Source organism: Mauremys reevesii, linkage group 2 (genome assembly GCF_016161935.1).
Source record: "Mauremys reevesii isolate NIE-2019 linkage group 2, ASM1616193v1, whole genome shotgun sequence".
In the NCBI taxonomy this organism is placed as follows: Eukaryota; Metazoa; Chordata; order Testudines; family Geoemydidae; genus Mauremys; species Mauremys reevesii.
In genome coordinates this window covers 75,090,568-75,114,700 of record NC_052624.1, presented here as the reverse complement: position 1 = coordinate 75,114,700, position 24,133 = coordinate 75,090,568, and the positions used below count along the sequence as shown (strand labels likewise).

The window sequence follows — 24,133 nt, the reverse complement described above, 5'->3', positions numbered from 1 at the left end:
GGACCCAACAGAGCCCAGCTCAACATAGAAGACACTGCTGGAGGGAGACAGGGAGCTAGAGGGTGCCTAGCAACTGAGGGAAGGAGAGGGAGGCACTTAGAAAATTCCATACAAGCCTGGGACCAAGCATCAGGCTGTTTCTCCCTCTGGATCCCTGGGCTCTGCAGGGGGAGGGGGACGGGTAATCTGGCTGGGGGAGCCATGGCTGGGCTCAGGAGTTATGGGGGTGCGGCTTATCTGGGCAAGGGGGGCCCCTGTGGATGGCCTCTGGGGGGCGGAGGGGGTGCAGGTATCTGGGCCGGGGGGCCCCGTGGCTGGGCTCAGGGGTGAGGAGGGATTGTGGGTGTCTGGCCCCTGACAGGCTTGGGGTGGGGGGCAGAGAAACGGGAACTGGGTTGTCATAGGGGTTTCTTTAACTCTACTCCTGGGGGAATTTTTGTGTATGTCTGTATTGTTACAGACACAGTTGCTGACAGGTATTTTGAAATAAATTACCAAAATAATTGAAACTGGTGTGATTATGTAGGGTTATTTTGACAAATAAAGGTTGCAGAATTTTAAAATATTGTGCACAGAATTTTTAGGCACAGAATGCCCCCAGGAGTGACCCTAGATACTGTATTCACACACAAATCCCAATCACAGTCCTATTGCTATTTTAGTATTCTTTAGTTTAAAATGTAAGCTCCTCTGGACAGAGATCCTTTTGTATAAGCTTGAGCTGCTATGTACATCTCTAGCGCTACATAAATAATTTTTCCAATCGACATTTCCCCCCCTCCAGCAGGCTCCCATTACCACCCTGTTCTACCTGGAGGAATTTATCCATCATTCTCCAAGAAATCCTTCCCACCACAAAATCTTGTCCCACTTGAGTCAACCCATTTCGTAAAAAGGTCAGTCTTTCATACAAAAGAACTCAATCAGTTTGGAGCTATCCTCATTTCTGATGCTATCCTTTTTGCTGGCAGACTTCCTTCTGATTCCGCCCACATCTTGCAGAAATTCCCATCTTCGCAGATTCATAGATTTTAAGGCCAAAAAGGACCATTATGATCATCTCATCAGAGCTCTTGCATAACACAGCTTCTTGAATTTCACCCAATAATTCCTGCACTGAATCAACAACTTTTAGTTCAACTAAAGCATTTCTTTTAAATAGACATGCAGTCTTAATTTAAAGACTTCAAGCGATGGAAGATCAGATCCCTTGGTAAGTATCAGAGGGGTAGCCCTGTTAGTCTGGATCTGTAAAAAGCAACAGAGTATCCTGTGGCACCTTTAAGACTAACAGATGTATTGGAACATAAGCTTTTGTGGGTGAATACCCACTTCGTCAGACGCATGGGAAAGCTGGTAAACTGTGCTAGGCTAATGGTTAATTATTCTCACTTAAAAATGTGTACCTTATTTCCAACTTTAATTTTTTCTAGCTTCAACTTCCAGCCATTAGATCCTGTTATACGCTTTTGTTTGCTACATCAATTAACCTTCTAGTATACTGTTACCTTCTCCCAGTGTACACACTTCCAGGTGGTGATCATATCACTTCTTAAACTTCTCTTCGATAAACTAGATACACTTAGCCCCACTTTTACTGCGGCCATCCACCCAAGATCCATCAATTCACTCCGAATGAGATCAGATCATCTCTACTCATTTTGAGCCCCTCCCCTCCAGCCCTCCCCCCAACACCATCACCAAAGGAATCTGTCTGTTCCATTTAAATATTCCTGGCCTATTCATACAAGGGAAAATTTATTTCCCAGAAAACACACATCTTTACAAAAGGTTCTGAGCAGAAATGTAAACATCTGCCCTCTTCTTTGACTTAATTAGGCCAACAGAAGCAGCTGTACGTTAGTTTAAAAAATACAAAACCAAAACTTGTTTCCATTCAACTGGATTGAACAGAAACAGCTTAGGTTACATACAGATAAAAAGCTTACCATATAGAAGTAAGATAGACAGCAGCATATTGTCCAAAAAACTGACCCAGTTTTCACAGACTTCACCTTTAAAAAAAAAAAAAAAAAATCAAGTATTCAAGAATTACAAGTTACAATATTAGACAAAGCAATTAAAAATAGCATTACAAAATTCTGTCACCCAAGCCAAAAAATGTGCCCTTTTATGAAAAATATGGGTTAAAACAAAAAGACTCCCACAATCAGTTTGTATTTTAGGAATTTAACTGCCCACCTTCAAAATTCATGGATGTAGTTCAGAAAGACATCTTCCATAAAATAAAGCAACAGTGCAATTCGGTTCACCTGCATAAGGCCAATCAACCATAATAGCCTATATCCAACTTTTCATTCAAATTGGTGCTAGGACATGACACACTAGTTCAGTGGTTCTCATCCTATTTTCCATTGTGGCCCACATATGCAGCTCTCGGTGTGTTATGTGGCTGCATCCACACAATATATATACTGCCTATATAGCCATGAGGATGTCACATAGGCCTCAGGTGTGTGCTGACTGGGCTGCAAGCGGTCTGTGGGCTACAGGTTGAGAACCACTGCACTAAGTACTTCAACCTTTGAGGCAGAATAGTAGCTGCAGCATCTTTGTGCTACTTGAAGATTGGTGTAAACATGGAGCATATGGCCACTCCTCTGGATGATGACCATCACAACTCTCACCACCGCTGCTCTATCAGACCTTGTATCATATTATTAGGGTAAGTGCTGTTCTATTCTGAAAAATAACTTTGAAAACCCACTTAAGGCTAGTGGGAATATGTAGGTATCAGTGAAGGCATAAGCTGAAGACAATGGGGTTCCACAGGTGTTGAGAGTATGATCTGACTTACAGATGATGTGCTAGATGTAAAGAACCCATTTTGACTGTGACAGTCCATGACAATTTGTTGGGCTGTCAAAATATTTCTTAATATAATATTTTGAATCTATGGTAACAACCACTGATCGATTCTCTTTTCGGGGTTGATGGGAACGCTCTTTATCCTTTATAGTACAGTAAACCTCAGTTATGGATTACTACTGCTTTACCAGTCCAGTAGTCTTTATTATTTACTTTGATAAATTACTACATATTTTTCTGTGCTTCCAAATTTAAGATTGTCAACATTGTTCAGATTTTCGTTTTGATGAATTATTACACTGCTGGGTGTTGGGTAAAGCTAGATATTTTGACAGCAGATAAGGAATACCTGGGGTTTCGGCTCATGAAATTGCGAAAGATGGGTTTGTGTTTTGGTACTACATCTCCTCTTTCCCTCTCCCTTGTGAGTAAGAGTAGAGATTGACTAAGTTTGGGGGGAGATGAGTGAACTTTTTGTTCCTTACCCCAGCAATGGTTGGGAGCAAGTAGGTCCTCACTACAACCTGCCACAATATTTACTACTTCAACAATAACAAAAAGAAGTCAGCCCACGGTTTGTACTAAAATCACCAGCAATGACTTATGGCTTGTCTATATGGGGAAATTTCCCAACATAGTCAGAACAGAATAATTATTCCACTACAGTTATGCAGGTATAAGTCCTTGTGTGGACACTATTCCAGAATAAAAATAATTACTTTTCTTCAAAAGAAAAAGTAATTATTCTGACTGGGTTAAGTATAGCAGAATAAGCAGCAAAGAGTCCTGTGGCACCTTATAGACGAACAGACGTATTGGAGCATGAGCTTTCGTGGGTGAATACCTACTTCGTTGGATGCATGCATAGCAGAAGAATTATTCCAGTAAATTTTACCATGTAGATAAGTCCTTATTGTTAACATTTAAATTGTAATTAGACTTCAAAACTAACAGAATCGATTCACATCTCACAGAACTACTTTTCTGGCTGTCTGCAGACTCAAAAATTGGGGATAATGTCCTTTAAATTTCTCTCTCTCGTGCTCTCTTGCTCTCTTTTTTTTTTTTTGGTTAACAGTACTGTTTAGCAATTTTTCATGAGGGGGATGCCTGAACAAGTGATTGGACAGGAAATAGTTCTAGGGCAATAGATTCTGTGATATTCTGTATCTTGAGATTGTGTGTTCTCATTTCTATACTATAACAAAATGTACACTATATTGTTGAATTAAACTGCACACTGAGTTGTAGTTTAGTTGATGGATATACAACTCTCAAAGTGTCCCTCCAACATACAATAAAACCCTGCTCTCCTATTTTGTTCTGTTTATTCTGTACTACATAAAGACTTTCATTTACAGAATAGCAATTGTGAATTGTGTGAATCACAATAACCATTGACTCTATTTTCATGCCCCAAAGCAGTGTGGCTAAATTAACTCACTAAGTTATCCGCTGAACCACCCTGAAATACAACACAATGCTATGCTTTATAAAATATAATGATTCTGTTTAGCTCTGGTTTAATTGCATGTGAGACAAGAACAATATTTGCGCTGTATCAAAAGCACATGGCTATTAATGTGGACCCTGTTTGTCTGGCTCTGCCCCTCATTGTCTAATTTGTGTTCAGTTGTATTTGCTATGCAGAACTTCTCAGATTACTTACAATAGCCCAGAAAAAAACAGTAGCTTAATCCTGCCCCTGCCTCTTTTTGTCATGTAATGATACAGGAATGTGTTCAAGCCATGCTAGCAAGCAGGCTGTTTGAAAAATGCTAGCCTAATTCTATTTTCATCACTTCACACATAGCCACAGAATCAAATACAAGAAAACCACTGTTTGAGCTGAAAATGTAAACCCCTTATTGTTAGAGAACATCCCTTGAAAAATAGCATGACAGGCTGATTGGACAAACTGAGGAGCAACAGTGTGGCAGATGTTCATATGTTACTTTTGGGTGCCTGTCCAATCTTTCTCTAAACCTATTCTAGAAGGCAATGAGAATTATAGAAGGAAGAAAAAAATTCTAAGGATCCAAAACTGGATCCTAAGGCAAAGGCCAGGAGTAAGGTCAGGAGAACAGAAAAAAAAATAGTGAATCTGAGCAATTACTTACCCACAAATAGTACGTGAACTGCAGTGCAAAAATGGCTATGCCTTCATTGTCAAAGGATCCTGCTACTGATCGAGATATGTAACCTGGAACTATAGCAATAAAACAGGCAGCTAGAAGCCCTGCTCCTTGGTTCCACAGTTCTCTGGTGAGCAGAAAAGTAGAAATAGATGTAAGGCCGCTAAAAACTGGTGCTAGGAATACACATACATCTCTTATGTGGACTGTGACGTTTAGCATATTTAAAATCCAATGTATAAGGCCTGCTGTCACCATCAACCCAGGGTAGACCTAGAAGAAAAGAGAAAGAAAATCAAATTATAATATTTCAGGATTGCAGAAAGGGTTGATTGCAAATCTATTTGCATACAACAAAAGTTACTTATTTCTTGGTTGATGCCAGTCACACGCAGAGAAAAACAGAATTACTCTAACACTGCTTTCAACATATCTGATACAACAACTTAAGGCAATTTGCCACACTTTAAATTATATTAAACGATTGTTGACAACATGTGCAAGAAACCATTTCTTCCAAATAAATGATGAAGCAACACATACAGATTCAAATTGTATCTACCCTGGAAGTTGTTATAAGGAAGATGATCTTGTAGGTCAGGCACAAGACCAAGAGACATACGTTCTATTTCTAGTAAAGCTAGTCAGAAAATTTCAAGCCATCTGAAAGTGATGCAAAATTGAAACATTTCCCAGAAACTTTATGTACCCTTTTTAAAATTTTTGTAATTTTTCAAACAGTTCTAAATTCCTAGTTCTATCACAGGCTTCCTATGTGACTTCTGCCAAATTGTTTAATCTTGCAGAGCTTCCACTTCCCACACCTGTAAAGTGGGAGATATTTGCAAAATTCTGAAATGTAGGCTATGATTAAGTCACTGCCTGTAAACAAACAACCCATCCACCCACCCTCAGATGGATACTATTTAATATATTTAAGTGCAAAGTATTTTAAACAGTAGGAAACTTTGCCTATGAAATATTTTTAAAAAAACTGAACAGAATTAAGATGACCTCCATGGAAGTGTAGCACAGATTTACATGAGTCTGTTGAATCTAATATCAACTATACGTGATTTCAGATAATGATAAAACATTGTAAGTAATAGTTTTACTCTACAATATTAGGAGTTCAATGAAACAATGGTGGCTATACACTAGACTAGAACATTAAAAAACTTCAAATGCCTTAACTGCTTTGCAAAAACAATATAAGCAATGACAGATTTCAGCGTATAAGTAATACATTTCTGCTGAATTAAACTTTAACATGGGTATTCCCCTAAATATCTCCAAGACTTAGTTTCAGAGGTGAAACTCTGAAGTTGAACAAAAACCACTAAATATGTTAAGAGACCTTCTGAAATACGCCAGGAATTAAAGATGAAATTATATTTTTAATCCATTTTAACAAGGATTTCAAAAAGTTATATACAGCTGGTTTATTAAAATATTTTGTTTAAAAATCAAATCACTATTTAATTTATTGCATAACACTCTGTAAACCCACTTAAATGGTATTTATTCTCTTATTACTGAAGAAAAAGTGCTTCTACGGGTTTTCAACACATTTGCCTGTCATTAGAACTCTTTACACCTTTCTGATCTCAGTCTTCCTTAAATCAATGACATTTCATTGTACCACAATTTGATGTCATTTAATTTTTTCTTCTATCCTTGCTGTTTAGCACTTTGCATCCACATTAATTTTCTCATTTATTTTTTATATTCCTTAGAAAATCTTTACATTTCCCCCATTATTTTTAATCTAAAAGAAAAGTATTTGCCTAGTGCAGACCAATATCATTTTCTACAGACTCAAACATCCACTTAAAAAAATATAATAGATCTAAACCTTGGCCATAAACATGAAAAAGCCAAGCATTATTCTTGGCTTCAATTGAAAAATGCATGGTCATCTATTACATCAAAGAGGTAGGTCTGTAATGATACATGCTACAACAAGACAACAGGATTGTGAACGAGTCATAATAGTCTCCATTACTGTTACTGAAAGTTGACATATAAGCATATACTATTCAGGTTTGGCTACTGATTGACAGTAAATTGTCTGTACTAGAGGTATAAAGCTGACATTGTATTAGTAGTAACTGAAATTCTTATTGTAGCTATTACGGCAATTAAAAGCACATTACATTTAGTTTCTCCTTTAACCCATGTAGTAATTTTACTTGTAGTTATCCTGAATTTTTTAAATTCACCAAGAAGTGATCATTCTCATACTTACAGTTCCACCTACTATTCTTCCCAGTGGATACCATGCTCTTTCATCAAACCAATTTAAAAATTCATAAAACCCATGGGATGCAAGGTGATGTGTTGATCTATAGTTAAACCTAAAAAAGAAAAGAGAAATTTAGAATACTAATTTCAATTATTCCATAGCAACAGCAGCTAATCTCGCCTCTTTCCATAACCTAGGAAACAGTTATTATAAATCAATATCTGGGTCAAGTGTCAAGACCCACATGTGTAAAAGAATAAATACAGCATTCAATTTTGGACCTAAATACAGTTTGGAATCAAGCGGCCCAAAGTTAAATTTTTCTCATTTATCCACTATAACATTGCTTGCAGATTTAAAACTGGCGTTTACACACCATGCAGAATGTGCCTCCCCCCACTTTTAAAAGCTTATGTTAAAATGTGTCAGACATTCTCTCATTTTCAACTTTACTCTAATCTCTGCACCATGCAAGTAATCAAATCTTTAAATGTAATGAATCAACAGATTATCCATTATAGCCAGACCATTTAGGATACTGGAAAAATTGGCTTCAGATCATGGCAGAATTTATTTGTCAATCCTTCATTCTTAAATTAAGTATATTGCTAGCATTTACTCTACTGCCAACTTTCAAATTATAGGATCAAGATGAAGTAATATGGCAAGATAGAGAAAAGCGGTACCAACAGCACTCTGCGTATAAACAGTATGCAATGTTACAGTCCGTTGGCCTGGACGTTATTCCCCATTTTAATATAAAAGAAAATTCTAAAAATAGGTTTCTTGCATATATTTTCTATAACCAAAGACCCAATGACCTTAAAAGTATAAGAAAAAGGAGCCCTCCCTTACACAAGTGTCTGCCTATTCAGTTTAATATTTCACACCACATATACCCCAGAGTCAATAGAATGAGACTAGCATTTTACCCACACAGTGCAAGAGCACTCAAGATCCTGCATACCTGAAAACAATTTTAGCATCTGAAAGACATCTAAACATATGTCATCATCAGTGATGTTTAATCAACAAAACAAAGGAGCACAAGAAACTGAAATTCAGTTACAGAGGTCAGCAGATTGCAGGTTCACATTTACTGAGCCAACCATCAGTCAAGTGAGGTTGTAAGCAGATTTTTTTAATATAATATTTTCAACAGACACTCCTATGGGATAAATAAGATACTGTATTGGATAAGCCCACAGATAAGATACTGTGTACTATAAGAAGAAACCAACTATGTTCATATAAGAAAATACATAAACATCAATCTTTCTGACCTAGAAAGATACAATCATATAAAGTGACGAGCCTTTAATTTCTAATAAGCTTCAAACTATTCCCATTTGACTAGATTGCTAAAAATATTAATTCTTCAGTTCTGAATTCTCAATATTAATTATCAGAGGGGTAGCCGTGTTAGTCTGGTTCTGCTTTTACTCAATATTAATATGATCTGTAAAACACCATACCTGTAAAATTAGTCTCTTATCTAAACACAGCAAAGGTTTATCATTAATTTGATTAGTGTCAATAGTATGCCCAGCATTGCACATGACGAAAAGGAAGACATGGTCCCAACCTCAAGAAGCTCACAATCTAAACTGCTGACATAAAATGCACAGGACAACCCAGTGGCTGGTGGTGTTCTAGAGCATGTCTTTTTCCCAATGAGTTGCTGATAACATATTTACTGACATAGTTTAGTTTAGAAATCCTTTAACAAAGCCTCAATTGGATGCTAAAAAAAGACAGCTAATATTTATTGTGCCACACTTCCAAGACTGCTTAAGTGGATAAAATAGGAAAAAAACATTAACCTCCTCCTTGTGCTGCAAACTACTGTTAAATATGCACAACTGTCTTCAGTGGAAAGTGAACTTTAACATCTGTACTTCCTGCTTTGGGAGCATAATCTTAAATCTTTAATGATCACTGTCAACTGCCAATGAACACTAGTGAAGAAATTCCTTTTTATTTATAACATTAGGATGGAAGAATTTAATTTTCCACTTCTCCCTAATATACTTCTGACAGATATAAAATAAACTAACTCCAACTTTCCAAAATGGACTGTGATTCCTGCCATAAAATAAAAACTTACAAAAATACAGATTTCAAAATTTCATAGTTGAAATGAACAGCAATATTACATTAATTTTGTACCTTGACAAGATGTACAGTAAGTGTTGGGAGTGGCCATGCTGAAAATGATGCAGGACATTATAAATACAGTATGTAGATCAGAAAACCAGAATATGAATACTACATTTCTTCTAAACTGCAATATTTAGTATTCCTATACTGTAACAATGACTATTCACAGAATTTAAGAACTTCGGGGAGATACATACACTAATGGGAGTTGTGGGAAAATCAGGCCATTTAAAAGGCTACATATGGATTTAATAGGTTAACTACAGGCATCTCACTTTCTATTTTTTTTACCCAAGGCATTACTTTTTCATTTGTGAGGTTCTTGGGGAAACCATCGAAGATTTGTGCATTCAAAAACTTTCTGGTTAAAGCTCATAAGTTACACTATACATACTGTACATCAGGGGTCTCAAACTCAAATGACCACAAGGGCCACATGAGCACTAGTTCAGTGGCCCGAGGGCCGCACCACTGACACCCTCCCCTCCACTGCCCCTGGCCCTGCCCCCACTCAACCCCTTCCATGAGGCCCCGCCTCCTCCCACCCCTTCCCTGCCTCCATTCCAACCCCTTTCCTGAAGTCCGCACCCCAACTCCGCCCCCTCCCTGCCCCCAGAGGGTGCATGAGGGGTGTGGTGGAGGTTCAGGGCAGGGAGTTGAGGTGCTGCAGGGAGTTGAGGTGCAGGCACGGGGCTCAGGGTGCAGAAGGGGTGTGGGATGCAGCAGGGGGCTCAGGGCAGGGGATTGGGGTGCAGCAGAGGATTAAGGTTCAGGCAGGGGGCTCAGGGCAGGGTGTTTGGGTGCAGCAGGGGTTGGGATTCAGGCAGGGGGCTCAGGGAAGGGGATTGGGGTGCAGCAGGGGGGTGGGATGCAACAGGAGGCTCAGGGCAGGGAGTTGGGGTGCAGGGTGCAGGAGGGGTTTGGGCTCTGTGGTGGCAGCGGCACACACCGGGGCCAGGGCAGGCTGCCGGCCCCGGCCCTGCTCCGCTCCGGGACGTAGCTGGAACCATGTCCCTGCAGCCCCTGGGGGAGGGGGACGCAGGGCTCTGCACACTGCTTGCCGCACCTCCAGGTACCTCCCCCAGAGCTCCCATTGGCCGCGGTTTCCCGTTCCCAGCCAATGGGAGCTGCGGGGGGGAGGGGGCAGTGCCTAGAAGCCAGGGCAACACACGGATGGAGCTCTCCACTTCTCCTTCCTCCCCCGCGCCGCAGGGACGCGATATCAGCTGCTTCACGGAGCGGTGCGAGGCTCGAGGAGGGCAATCCCATGGGTGTAGTTTGCCCCCCCTCTCCTGGAGGTAGGCCGGGGGGGTGGGGGGAGGGATGGGCCGCTTGGCGGGCCACAAGAAAAAGCCCCATGGGCCGCGTGTTTGAGACCCCTGCTATACATCATGAACTAATGATGGCATTATCAAATAGTCTAATTTTATTTCAAACAAAAAATGGTTAGTTACCTTACAGTAACTGTGGTTCTTTGAAATATTTTGTCCATACAGATCCCATGCTAAGCGTGCATGAGCCCCAGGCACAGGAGATCAGATTCTTTTGGTCGGTAAAGACTGTTGAGGTTGAGCACATGAGCTGAATGTACTTGAGCCCCTCTGATGACAGCATAGAAGGCAGAATGGCTGCAACAGACACTCAGTTTCTTCACCAATACAGAAGCCCCTAGGCCAGTGGTTTTCAACCCATGGGCTGCTTGCAGCCCAATCAAGCACACAGCTGAAGTCCATGTGACATCCTCAGGGCCATACAGCTAGTATATACATTGTCTGGATGCGGCCCACATAACACAGAGAGCTGCATATACAGCCCACAATGGTAAACAGGTTGAGAACCACTGCCCAAGGCCAAAAGACTCCATACAAGTGAGTGAGTGAGTGAGTGAGTGTGTGTGTGTGTGTGGGGCGGCATCATGGGATCACGTCTTTTCAATGAACTGAGACAGCTCTTTAGTTATTATGTCAGTAGTGCTGTACATCATGTAGTGGTGCTGCTTGTAAGGATTTTTTCTTTCAGTATTTGTCTATATAGGTCCCATTCTAGGAGACAGGCAAGAAGCGTTCTCTCTGGTGAGTGCCAGCAAATGGTGAATTAGTGCAAGGTGCAAATGCTGAATCAGTTCTAGAGGCTGACACTTGAGAATGATGAGCTTAAAACGTATGTATGGAGGTCCAAGTAGCAGCCTTACAGATTTCAAGTAGAAGAGATGACTTTTGAAATGACTGAAAAGACTGCCTGAATTCCAATAAAATGTGCTTTGATATGGAGATGGTGGGGGGGGTCAACTTATTCAGTTCATAACAAAATTCTAATGCAGGCTGATACCCCTTTTGAGAGTCTGTTGAAAAAACCCACCCTCTGGTTTTATTACAAAAGGTACAAAAGGTGTGATCTGTGGAACAGTTTTGTCCTACTGAGGTAATACAGATAGCTCTTAGTATGTCCATATGTGGAGTTTAGTCTCTGCCAGGGACTAGTAAGGTCTTGGAAAGAACTAAATGAATCAAATTATTTAAATAGAAGTCTAAGCCCACTTTAGGCAGACGTTTAGGATGAAAATGAAGAATAAACTATCCTTCTAGGAAGTGGCATAGGCGGTCCTACCATGAATGCCTGACTTTCACTCACTCTGAACAGAAGTAATAGCCACCAACAATGCAATCTTAATAGAAAATGGCACACAACAGGAGCACATCCAAACTGTGAGATGTAGTCTCTGGATCCGGGTGTCAAATCAGACCTTCATCCTGTGACATGATGTCCAGAATGACAAGCAGCTTGAATTGTGGTTGAAAGATTTAGGTGTATCAAAACTGCAGTGTCTACAACAGGGCTATTAACATAACTTGCAGCCCTGTCATGTCAATTTCCTAAGGACTCTGGGGATTAAAAGGCTTGGAGGGAAAATGCATAGATTTGATTCTTGTTCCACTGAATCAGAAATGAATCTGAGATGGAGCCTGGACTCATTCCTCCTGTGGAGCAAAACGTGAGATTTGTTGCTTAGACTGGTCATGAATATTTCTATAGTGGGAGAGCCCCACTTCTGAAAAATTCTCTGAAAGACAAAATCCTTGGAGGATGATTCATGAAGAGATTCGCATTTTCTGCTGATCTGATCTGCTAAACTGCTTTGGACCTCAGGTAAGTGCAGAGCTTCTTCAGTCATGTTTTAACACAATCAACTTTTGTAGCGAAGACAAAAGAGAAAAGACGAGATAAAAACACCAGTCTTGTTGATTTTAACTGCTACTATTCAGAATCTAGTGGACAGCAGTGAAATTGGCTGCAAGGTCAATACTCTGCTGCCATTCGGGAAAGCTCTGAGCAGCAGAGACAGGCACTGATGCTATTCATGGGGGAAGAGGACTCAAAATGAAATCTGAGAGAACAGTGGAAACACACAATCAACCCACCCTTCAAGACAGCCATTGTCAAAGAAAGGGGTAAAATGGTAGGAGACCATCATTGCGTTGGAAGCTACAAACTTTGGAGGAGTGGTGAACAGAAAAAGAATACTCCTTTTCCCTTACAGCAGCAAGAGGACAGGATTAGGCTGTAAATTTACCAGATATCTACTAGACAGAGGATGAAACAGGGATAAAAATCAATGATTAAAAAAAAATTTTTTTTATTTAAATCGGATTTTTTGATAGGTTTAATTAAGATACATTATAGCTCAAAGATATCTCATTATGGAATAGGGATTATAAATTCTAATTCTATAGTATGAGACAATATATTCATGTAATGTTTAAGAAAAGTTTTGTAAATGAGTTTCAATAGTTCATGGATTAGGGACCCAATTTTTTGAGGTTCCAGGGGCTTCTGTATAGATTATTTAGGTTAATCTTTCCATCTACCCAATGGGACTCAGTGCTCAGTCTAGAAAATACCATCAGAGATGCTTTGTTTTGCAGTTCTCGAACTGTGGATTTGTGTCTCCAGAGATAACATGCTTATTAACAGCAAAAATGTTTAAAAATAAATAAATAAACGATATATAGAGGTGAGAAATAAGAGACCCCAACCCTATTGTCCATCTGCAAATTTGTGTACACAGAGTCAATCCCTTACCTCTCTCTAAAAGTGCGAAGTTTCAAAAAGTTCAATGACTAGAAGATTGTTAGGGACGGACTAGATCTGGACAAGGAAAAGAAGTCTGGAGATAAATATGAGAAGGGAGGGACAGGTAGTAGAAACAAAAGTGAAACTGTTTGAGCAGCATATTCCAGAAGTCTTGAGGTCTTTCTGAGTGTAGCCTTCATTGATTTGAGATCTACCATACCATTCTTTCACTAGAAAGGAAAGCCTATAATGGCAGCAGGCCGTAAAAGAGACCCAGTTTGGGAATATTTTAATGAAGTTCCTCTACCTGTGGGTAAGACAGGCATGCGTGCAAAATGTAAACAGTGCAACAAAGAAATGCAAGGCCTGGTTGCCCAAATGAAACAACAGCATGAGAAGTGTTCCTTCTCAGGAGGAAGCTGCATTGAAGATGATGAAAGGAACATGTCCGAACATGCAGGATCTTCAGGTTGGTAAACTTTTCTATTTCATACTTCTTTCTTAAGGACTGCCTGTCTTCCTTCTGGACTATTCTTGAATTCTCACTTTGAGCAAAAAATATAATTGTTACTCTATGGTACTATCATTTTGGATGCAGTTGTGATAAAAAATAAATAGCTGAAATAGGCAGATCTTCCTTTTACAATTTCACCTTTAAAGTAGTACTGAGTGTCAGTGAATGCAATGAGTAATGCTAAATGAGCAGTGTGGTAATAAGTAAAATAACTGCATTGACTTATTTTGTTTAGAAGAATCCATCATCAACATACAGGATTCTGAAGACTAGCCACCTTCAAGATCACCATCATTGTCTACAGTTTCAGAGTTATCTGCCAATGATAGTGTTTCAGTCACATCATGTATGTCACATAGCCACAGTATATCACCTGTAACAAAAAGGAAAAAAAAAATCTCCATCATCCAGAAACAACCATAGATAAGTTTGTGATAAGAACCAGCAGATTACAAAAAGAGGTAACTCTCCTTTCCGTTTCATTGAGAACCCACACTTCATTAACATGGTTCAGTCATTAAGACCAGGATACAGTCCACTCAAAAGAGCAGATGTCGCAGGCAAATTGCTGGATAAAGTGTATGAAAGAGAAATTGAGCAGTGTGCAAAAGGTCTAGATGGTGAAATTGTTAACCTGAGTCTTGATGGGTGGAGCAATGTCCACAATCATCCTGTGTATGTGCTTGTGTGACAACAGAAGAAGGAAATGTCTTCCTTACAGAAACAATTGATACATCAGGAAATGCACACACATCAGAATACTTACAAGAAGTAGCAGTAAAAGCTATAACAAACTGTGGGGAAAAAAATCAAATGTCTAGTACGCAGCTTGGTCACAGACAATGCTGCAAATGTATCCAAGATGAGAAGAAATTATTTAGAAGAGAGTGAAGACAGTCCCAAGCTAATAACCTACAGATGCAGTGCTCATTTGATGCATCTCCTAGCCAAAGACTTCAGTGTTGCAGAAATAAAGGCTAATGTTGTTGAAATTGTAAAATACTTCCGTAACAACCACTTTGCAGCAGCTGCTCTGAAAAAAGTGGGAGGAACCAAGCTAACTCTCCCACAAAACGTGCGATGGAACTCAGTAGTGGACTGTTTTGAGCACTATATCAAGAACTGGTCTAATCTGATGACAGTTTGTTAACAAAATCATGGAAAAATAGATGGCACTGTCACAGCCAAAGTTCTCAACAGTTGGCTTAAGAGAAATGTTGAACACGTGCTGAATACCCTGAAGCCTATTTCTGTAGCCTTGAACAAAAAGCAAGGAAATAGCTGTTTTATTGCTGATGCTGTTGAAATTTGGAAGGAACTGAGTGAGATCTTAAAAAGAGAGATATGCAATGAGAGGGTTAAATTACAAGCATTAAAAAAAATGAATGGGACAAGCACTATCTTCAGCTCATTTTCTTGCAAATATTCTCAATACTCGGTACCAGGGTCAAACCTTAACTTCTGAAGAGGAGTTGGCTATGACATGGACATCCAGCAATCATCCCTCCATAATGCCAACTATAATAAACTTCAGAGCTAAGGGTGAATCATTCAAAAAAATATATGTTTGCTGATGATGTTTTAAAGAAAGCCACACCAAGTGAATTTAAACACTTGGATTCAGAGACCACTGAAGTGATAATCTCACTTTTAACAGTAGTAGCTCCTTCTGCCGGTGTAGAAAGAATATTTTCTTCCCACTTTGGACTAATTCATTCCAAATTGAGAAATCATTTCCTCAAAAAGCAGGAAAGTTTGTTTTTCTTTTCCAGATTATGAACAAACAGGAAAACGAAGGTGAAGATGACTGAGTTAGCTGCAGAAGCCAATATTTTAAGTTTCTCAGGTTGACCTGGCTGACATAGTCAATTTAATTTTTAAAAAAAATATATTTTATTTAACTATTTTAGTTAAAAACAATTTTCACAAAAACAAACCTGAATTTAAAAAACGTGAATGTTTAACTAAATTCAAAAATTCATGTTTGTTTTGTTAAAATATTATATGTTTGCTGTTGAAGAAAAAATCCAGAATACATAATGTTGTTGTTTTAGTTAAATAAAACAATGTAAATGTCTGTCTGGTGATGTTCTCCTCCTAATACAGCATGGCAAGAAAATCCTCCAAACATTAATGATTAACCTGCTGAACTGGAGATCATTCACCTCTCAATGATTTCATAAATATCTGCTTCAATTACCTTTGGTAAATGAAATAACCAAACAATAATTCATTTTCTGATATAGCTGTAATACTAATCTGAAAAGTCTTCAAAATAAAATCACTTTAAAAATGTATAGTGTATACTTTCTAAAAATGAAACCTACATCTAGCTCTGAGTTGTGAAGAATATGTATTAAGGTTATAACAACCAACAAGAATGCACTTTTACGTAGAAATCCATGGAGTTTTCCTTACTAGCGATTTAAATCAAATCCACCCTGGGATGAAAGATGACGTTTTTGAGAAGGGCCCGGGGACAGCACCCCTCCCCGTTCTCTACAGATGAAAGCAATGGAAATGTTAACTTCACACTTAGGTATTACCCCAACAGTGACAGACTCATTTTAATATACTTACTAAATACTAGAGTTAAATTCCTAACAAATCTATAGGCTGTATGTGCAAGTGAGTGGGTAAATTAGGGAAAAAATCTCTCAGAGAGACAGACACACAGAGATAGACAACGGGAAAAGAAAAAAATAGGAGAGAGAGAATACAATGTGAGGAGAGAGAAGGAAGAGGAGGAAGAAGAGAAGAAAAACACAAGACACACCACAGGAAAAAACATACCATGTTCAGTTATACCAGGGGCGGCTAATCTGAGCCTGAGAAGGAGCCAGAATTTACCAATGTACATTGCCAAAGAACCACAATAATACATCAGCAGCCCCACATCAGCCTCCCCCTGCCCCGCCCTGCTCCCAGCGCCTTCCACCCACTGGCAGCCCCGCCGATCAGCGTCTCCCCATCAGCTGCTTTGTGGCACGTAAGAGGCTCGGGGGGAGGGAGAGGAGTGAGGGCACTGCAGGCTCAGGGGATGGGGCGGAAAGGAGTGGAGTCGGGGCAGGGCCTGTGGCTGAGCCAGGGCCCAACACTTTGGAAAGTTGGCATCTGTAGCTCCAGCCTATACAAGGAGCCGCATATTAACTTCTGAAGAGCCACATGTGGCTCCGAAGCCACAGGTTGGCCACCCCTGAATTATACAAAAGAAAAAGTAGAGTGAAGCCAGGAAGGGAAATAAGGTCTAAAATATAAGTAGTGTGTTTGGTTATTTGCTCCATTGTGTCATGTACTGTTGAGAACGTTTAGTTGTAAAATTGTACATTTAACTTGTATTTTTAATTCATTAAAAGAAACAATCAATTTGTAAGCACCTAAAAAAAAAGTAAGGTAATAAGTAACAGTCAACATGGATTTGCCAAGAACAAATTATGTCAACTCAATCTAATATCCTTCTTTGACAGCGTAACAAGCCTTGTGGATAAGGGGGAAGCAAGAGACGTGATAGATCTTGACTTTAGTAAGGTTTTTGATACTGTCTCACAAGACCTTCCCATAAAAAAGCTAGGTAAATATAGCCCAGATGAACCTACTATAAGGTGGACGCACAACTGGTTGGAAAAGCATACTCAGAGAGTAGTTATCAATGATTCAGTCTAGCTGGAGGGTATACTGAGTGGGGTCTGCAGGGACCTGTGATGGGTCTGGGTCTATTCAATCTCTTCATAGAAGATTTGGATAATGGCACAGAGGGCTCTCTTATAAAGTTTGCAGATGATACCAAATGGGAGTACTATGTCCAGTGCCGGACACCACACTTCAGGAAACATGTGGACAAATTGGAGAAAGTCCAGGGCAAAGCAGCAAAAATGATTAAAGGTCTAGAAAACATGACCTATACGGACAAATTGGGGAAAAAATGGGTTTGTGTAGTCCGGAGAAGAGAAGACTGAGGGGGGACAGGATAACAGTCTTCAAGTACATAAAAGGTTGTTATAAAGAGGAGACTGGTAAACTATTCTCCTTAACCAATGAGGACAGGACAAGTAATGGGCTTAAACTGCAGAAAGAAAGCCTTAGATTAGACATTAGAAAAAATGTCCTGACTGTCAGGGTAGTTAAGCACTGGAACAAATTATGTAGGGAGATTGTGAAATCTCCATCATTGGTGCTTTTTAAGAACAGGTTAGACAAATACCTGTCAGGGATGGTCTAGATACTTAGTCCGATCTCAGTACAGTGGACTGGACTAGATGACCTATCAAGGACCTTCTAGTCCTACATTTCTATGATTTTCTCCTTGAAACTGCAGAGGGGTCTGACCTTGGGGAAGTGGAGCTATACAGGTTTTTACACTTGCCAGTAAGCTTCAATTTGTGGGTGAAAATGTAAATTTTTTAAGCCTATGTGAAGGTGTTAGGGATACTTTACAGCCACATAGCCCTTGCTCTTGACATATTCAGTCTCCAATTTCAGACCCTTGAGGGGGATTGGAAGGGTAATCTGAACCATGATTAGCAAGTCTCTTGTATATTCCATTTTACTACATTATTTCTCTCAGAAATAAACTAGTACCCTTGAGTAGTTTAAGGTAAGCCTAATAACTTTAGCTCCCACAAGTGGTAAATTGGACAGGTGTGTTAGAACCCTTCCAAAACGCTGTCCTTGGCCAGCCAAATACAAACTTCAACTTCTGTGTGAACGTGCAGATGTACACATGTTTAAGCCGGAATGACTAAATGAAACTGTCGTAACTTTCATCCCTCCCTCTCCCCTAATGTTTGTTTCTCTTATTTGTAGTATCACATCTAAAATTAGATTTTAAGCTCTTCAAGGCAGGGACCATGCCCTTCTACTAGCATTGTAAAGTACACAGCACATTTTTGGTCACTATAAAAGTGAACAAATAACAAAAATAAATAAAACTGTAGTGTAGATTGAACCTAACAATGACCACATAACTGGATTTTACAGTGATGATGTTAGGCCCTTTCTACACAATTTTAAACCTTACAGTAATAGGGCTACGGGACTACCATGTTGTAACTATGTAGCCTGATGCAATTTTAGATGTAATATAGATGGGCTATAAATTTAAAGTTACTAGTTTTAAACATATTTTAAATATCAAAAAGTGCAGCAAAATATTAAAGTGAAGAAGCAGAGCAGCTGTACAAGCAATCATAGTAATTGGATTTTTGTAGTAACATGCATTTTGATTGGTTTATAAGATGAGAATTTTTAAATTTAGCTACCTGATTAACATTTCCATTAATATATTGGAAAATATCAATATTCATTTTCTCTTGGCTAGCTTTCCAATTTTAAGTTTGATTTTATTCAACCCTGAAAGCTGCTCTTCCATGACATGGGGTGACACTGTAAGATGACTGGTTATCACCACTCACTGTAATCATCTGTTATATCAACGAGCTCTAGAATAACTGCACCACTTCTGTACCAAATTAAGTACTGCTGTATTTATAAGCAGACATCTTTGGCTTTGACAATAAGTACTAAGATTTGTACTTCCTTGACAAAAGCACTGTTTAAAATGAATACTTAAAAAGATATTTTGCTTACTCTCTTAGGCCTGGTCTACACTATGCATTTATACCGAATTTAGCAGAGTTAAACCGATTTAACCCTGCACCCGTCCACACAACAACACCATTGTGACCGCTCTGGAAAGCCGTCTGAACTCGGATGCACTGGTCAGGTAGACAGGAAAAGCCCCGTGAACTTTTGAATTTAATTTCCTGTTTGGCCAGCGTGGAGAGCTCACCAGCACAGGTGACCACGCAGAACTCATCCGCACAGGTAACAATGCAGTCTCCTGAGAATCGAAAAAGAGCTCCAGCATGGACCACACGGGAGGTACTGGATCTGATCGCTGTATGGGGAGAGGATTCCGTGCTAACAGAACTCCATTCCAAAAGACGAAATGAAAAAACATTTGAAAAAATTTCCAAGGCCATGATGCAGAAAGGCCACACCAGGGACTCAGTACAGTGCCATGTGAAAGTTAAGGAGCTCAGACAAGCCTACCAGAAAACCAAAGAAGCAAATGGAAGGTCCGGGGCAGGGCCAAAAACATGCTGCTTCTACACTGAGCTGCATGCAATTCTCGGGGGGTCAGCCACCACTACCCCACCCCTGTCTGTGGATTCCGAGGTGGGGGTGGTAATCTCAGCCATGGCTGAGGATTCTGCGGACGGGGAAGATGAGGAGGAGGATGGGCTTGCAGAGAGCACACAGCACTCCGTTCTCCCCAACAGCCAGGAGCTTTTTCTCACCCTGACGGAATTACTCTCAGAGCCCTCCCAAGCCACTATCCCACACAATGAAGCCATGGAAGGGACCTCTGGTGAATGTACCTTTGTAAATATAAAACATGGTTTAAAAGCAAGCGTTTTTTAATGATTAATTTGCCCTGAGGACTTGGGATGCATTCGCGGCCAGTACAGTTACTGGAAAAGTCTGTTAACATGTCTGGGGATGGAGCGGAAATCCTCCAGGGACATCTCCATGAAGGTCTCCTGGAGGTACTCCAAAAGCCTTTGCAGAAGGTTTCTGGGCAGGGCAGCCTTATTCCGTCCTCCATGGTAGGACACTTGACCACGCCATGCATGTAGCAAGTAATCTGGTATCATTGCATGACAAAGCCTAGCTGCGTATGGTCCCAGTGTTTGCTGGCATTGAAGCAACATCCGTTCTTTATCTCGCTGTGTTATCCTCAGGAGAGTGATATCGTTCATGGTAACCTGGTTGAAATTCTGGAATTTAATTAAGGGGACAGAGATGGCCATTCCTACTGGGCTGTTTGCCTGTTGCTTAAGAGAAATCCTTCCTTGCAGGTAGCCAAGCGGGGGAAGGGGGGCAGGTGATTGGCGCTGAGCATTTTCGCGTTTGGCTAGCAGGGATCTTCCCTGCTACCAGCCACGTGGGGGGGGGGGGGGAAGGGAGGTGTTTAGCAGTGATCTTCCATGATACCAGCCACGTGGTGGGAGGGGTAAAGCGATCATCCCAGAGAATTGGATGCGGGGGGGGGGGGGTTCTGCTGCTGCATGTTAACAGGAAAGAAGCAGCACTGAACGGGCTTTGCTTGCTATTTGGTAAAGGAGGGCGCTGGATATATGAAGGCTGCAGAAGACAATGGCTTACCATGGCCGCATGCAAGCCGAATTCTGCTGCCCGGACCTGCGTCTGTGAGATCTCTAACACCAGAGCCGAAGGCACTCAATATTAAGATGCAAAATGCGACCTTGTAGTGAAATCACATGTGCTATGTAAGGTGAATAGTGTTGTTCACCGTGAAAGAGTATAAGCATTGTTCTGTAAAATGTATCTTTTTAAATACTTCTCTCCCTTTTTTTCCCTCCCTCATGCAGCTGCAAATTTTTCAAGCCTCCCTACTCCATCCCGAAGGCTAGCTCAGATAAGGCAGTGGAAAAAAAAGATGCGAGACGAAATGTTCTCAGAAATCATGGAAGTGACCTGCAATGAAAGAGCTCATCTGAATGAGTAGAAGGACATGGTATCAAATTACAGGAAAGATGCCAGTGAACGTGAGGACAGGAGAGACGCTCGAGATGAGAGGTGGCGGCAGGAAGATCAGAGGTGTAGGCAGGAAGATCAGCGGTGGCGGGATGCAACTCTGGGGCTGCTGCGTGATCAAACTGACATGCTCCGGTGTCTGGTGGAGCTTCAGGAACAGCAGCAGGATCAGAGTGCCACTGCAGCCCCTGTATAACCACCCTCACCCAGACATGTAAGAACGCGTGGGGGGGAGGCTCCGTGCACCCGCCCACTCCACCCCCATGGACAGCCCAACCAAAAGGCTGTCATTACTTTGAAATTTTTTTAGTGGCCTTTTCCTTCCCTCCTATCCTCCTCCCAAACCACACCCGGGCTACCTTGTCAGTTCTCTCCCTCTTTTTATAATGAATTAATAAAGAATACATGATTTTTAAATGATAGTGACTTTATTTCCTTAAGCAAGCTGTAATCGAAGGGGGAGGGTGGGTTATTTACAGGGAATGAGTCAATCAAGGGGGAGAGTGTTTCATCAAGGGGAAACAAACACAGCAGTCACACCGTACCCTGGCCCGTGATGAAACTCGTTTTCAAAGCTTCTCTGATGCACACTGCTTCCTGGTGTGCTCTTCTAATCGCCCTTGTGTCTGGCTGCGCGTAATCAGCAGCCAGGTGATTTGCCTCAGCCTCCCACCCCGCCATAAAGGTCTCCCCCATCCTCTCACAGAGATTGTGGAGCACACAGCAAGCAGCAATAACAAAGGGGACACTGGTTTGGCTGAGGTCTGATAGAGTCAGTAATGTGCGCCAGCGCGCCTTTAAATGGCCAAATGCACATTCTACCACCATTCTGCACTTGCTCAGCCTGTAGTTGAACAACTCCTGACTACTGTCCAGGCTGCCTGTGTATGGCTTCATGAGCCATGGCATCAAGGGGTAGGCTGGGTCCCCTAGGATAACTACAGGCATTTCAACATCCCCAACTGTTATTTTCTGGTCTGGGAAGTAATTCCCTTACTGCAGCCGTTTAAACAGAGTAGTGTTCCTGAAGACGCGAGCGTCATGAACCCTTCCTGGCCATCTCACGTGGATGTTGGTGAAACGTCCCTTGTGATCCACCAGTGCTTGCAGCACCATTGAAAAGTACCCCCTGCGGTTTATGTACTGGGTGCCCTGGTGCTCCGGTGCCAAGATAGGGATATGGGTTCCATCTATCGCCCCACCACAGTTAGGGAATCCCATTGTAGCAAAGCCATCCACTATGACCTGCACATTTCCCAGAGTCACCACCTTTCGTAGCAGCAGCTTAATGATTGCTTTGGTTACTTGCATCACAGCAGCCCCCACAGTAGATTTGCCCACTCCAAATTGATTACCGACTGACCAGTAGCTGTCTGGCGTTGCAAGCTTCCAGAGGGCTATTGCCACTCGCTTCTCAACTGTGAGGGCTGCTCTCATCTTGGTATTATGGCGTTTCAGGGCAGGGGAAAGCAAGTCACAAAGTTCCATGAAAGTGCCCTTATGCATGCGAAAGTTTCGCAGCCACTGGGAATCATCCCAAACCTGCAAAACTATGCGGTCCCACCTGTCTGTGCTTGTTTCCCGGGCCCAAAATCGGCGTTCAATGGCTAGAACCTGCCCCATTACCAGCAGGATCTCCAAAGTGCAGGGGCCCGCAGTTTGAGAGAATTCTGTGTCCATGTCCTCATCACTCTCGTCGCCGCGCTGCCGTAGCCGCCTCCTCCTCACCTGGTCTTGCAGGTCCTGGTTCAGCAAAGACTGCACGATAATGCGCGAGGTGTTTACAACGTCCATGATTGCTGTCTTGAGCTCAGCAGGCTCCATGCTTGCTGTGCTATGGCGTCTGCACAGTTCACCCAGGAAAAAAGGCGCGAAACGGTTGTCTGCTGCTTTCACGGAGGGAGGGGTGAGGCTGTACCCAGAACCACCCGCAACAATGTTTTTTGCCCCATTAGCTACTGGGATCCCAACCCAGAATTCCAAGGGCGGGGGAGACTGCGGGAACTATGGGATAGCTATGAGATAGCTACCCACAGTGCAACGCTCCGGAAATCGACACCAGCCTCGGTACATGGACGCACACCATTGAATTAATGTGCTTAGTGTGGCCGTGTGCACTCGACTTTCTACAATCTGTTTTAAAAAACCGGTTTCTGTAAAATCGGTATAATCCCGTAGTGTAGACATACCCTTAGTAAAACATACATAAAAAACCAAACACAGTTGGAGGACAGTAGTGCAACAACTTCATTTAGAGATTAGCAACGCTAGAGGTAGACAGAATTGATAGTTATAGAATGTATTTGACCTTTCCATTACAACTGATTACAAATAAGGCTTGAAAAATGTACAATACTTTTTCTAGCCAGACAACTAAATATAGCATAAACATAGATAAAATATAGGGTGAGGGAAAGGGAGGCACATTAGCAATAACCAAATAAGAAGTCTAGTTCCCGTCATTAATAGCATGAAATGGATAAGATTCCAGACAATGTCATTAAGGTTCAGAGATGTGAATAGCAGCAGTGAAACCAATCAGAATCTTGTTAATTCCACTCTGCCCCTAAAACCTTTAGCACAGCAGGGGCACTCGGGCTTTATGCCTGCAGACTCAAG

The 24,133-nt window shown here is 41.2% G+C and overlaps 1 protein-coding gene across 1 annotated transcript in view; it reads right to left on the bottom strand.

Annotated features, from left to right (window-relative positions):
- STT3B (STT3 oligosaccharyltransferase complex catalytic subunit B) overlaps positions 1–24,133 on the bottom strand; it is a 90,503-nt gene that overhangs the window by 45,024 nt on the left and 21,346 nt on the right. The window contains exons 2-4 of the mRNA XM_039524361.1: positions 7,213–7,321; positions 4,950–5,237; positions 1,950–2,015 (exon numbers count right to left, since the gene is read on the bottom strand). Coding sequence (XP_039380295.1) covers positions 1,950–2,015; positions 4,950–5,237; positions 7,213–7,321 — 463 coding nt within the window. The remainder of the gene's footprint in view (positions 1–1,949; positions 2,016–4,949; positions 5,238–7,212; positions 7,322–24,133) is intronic.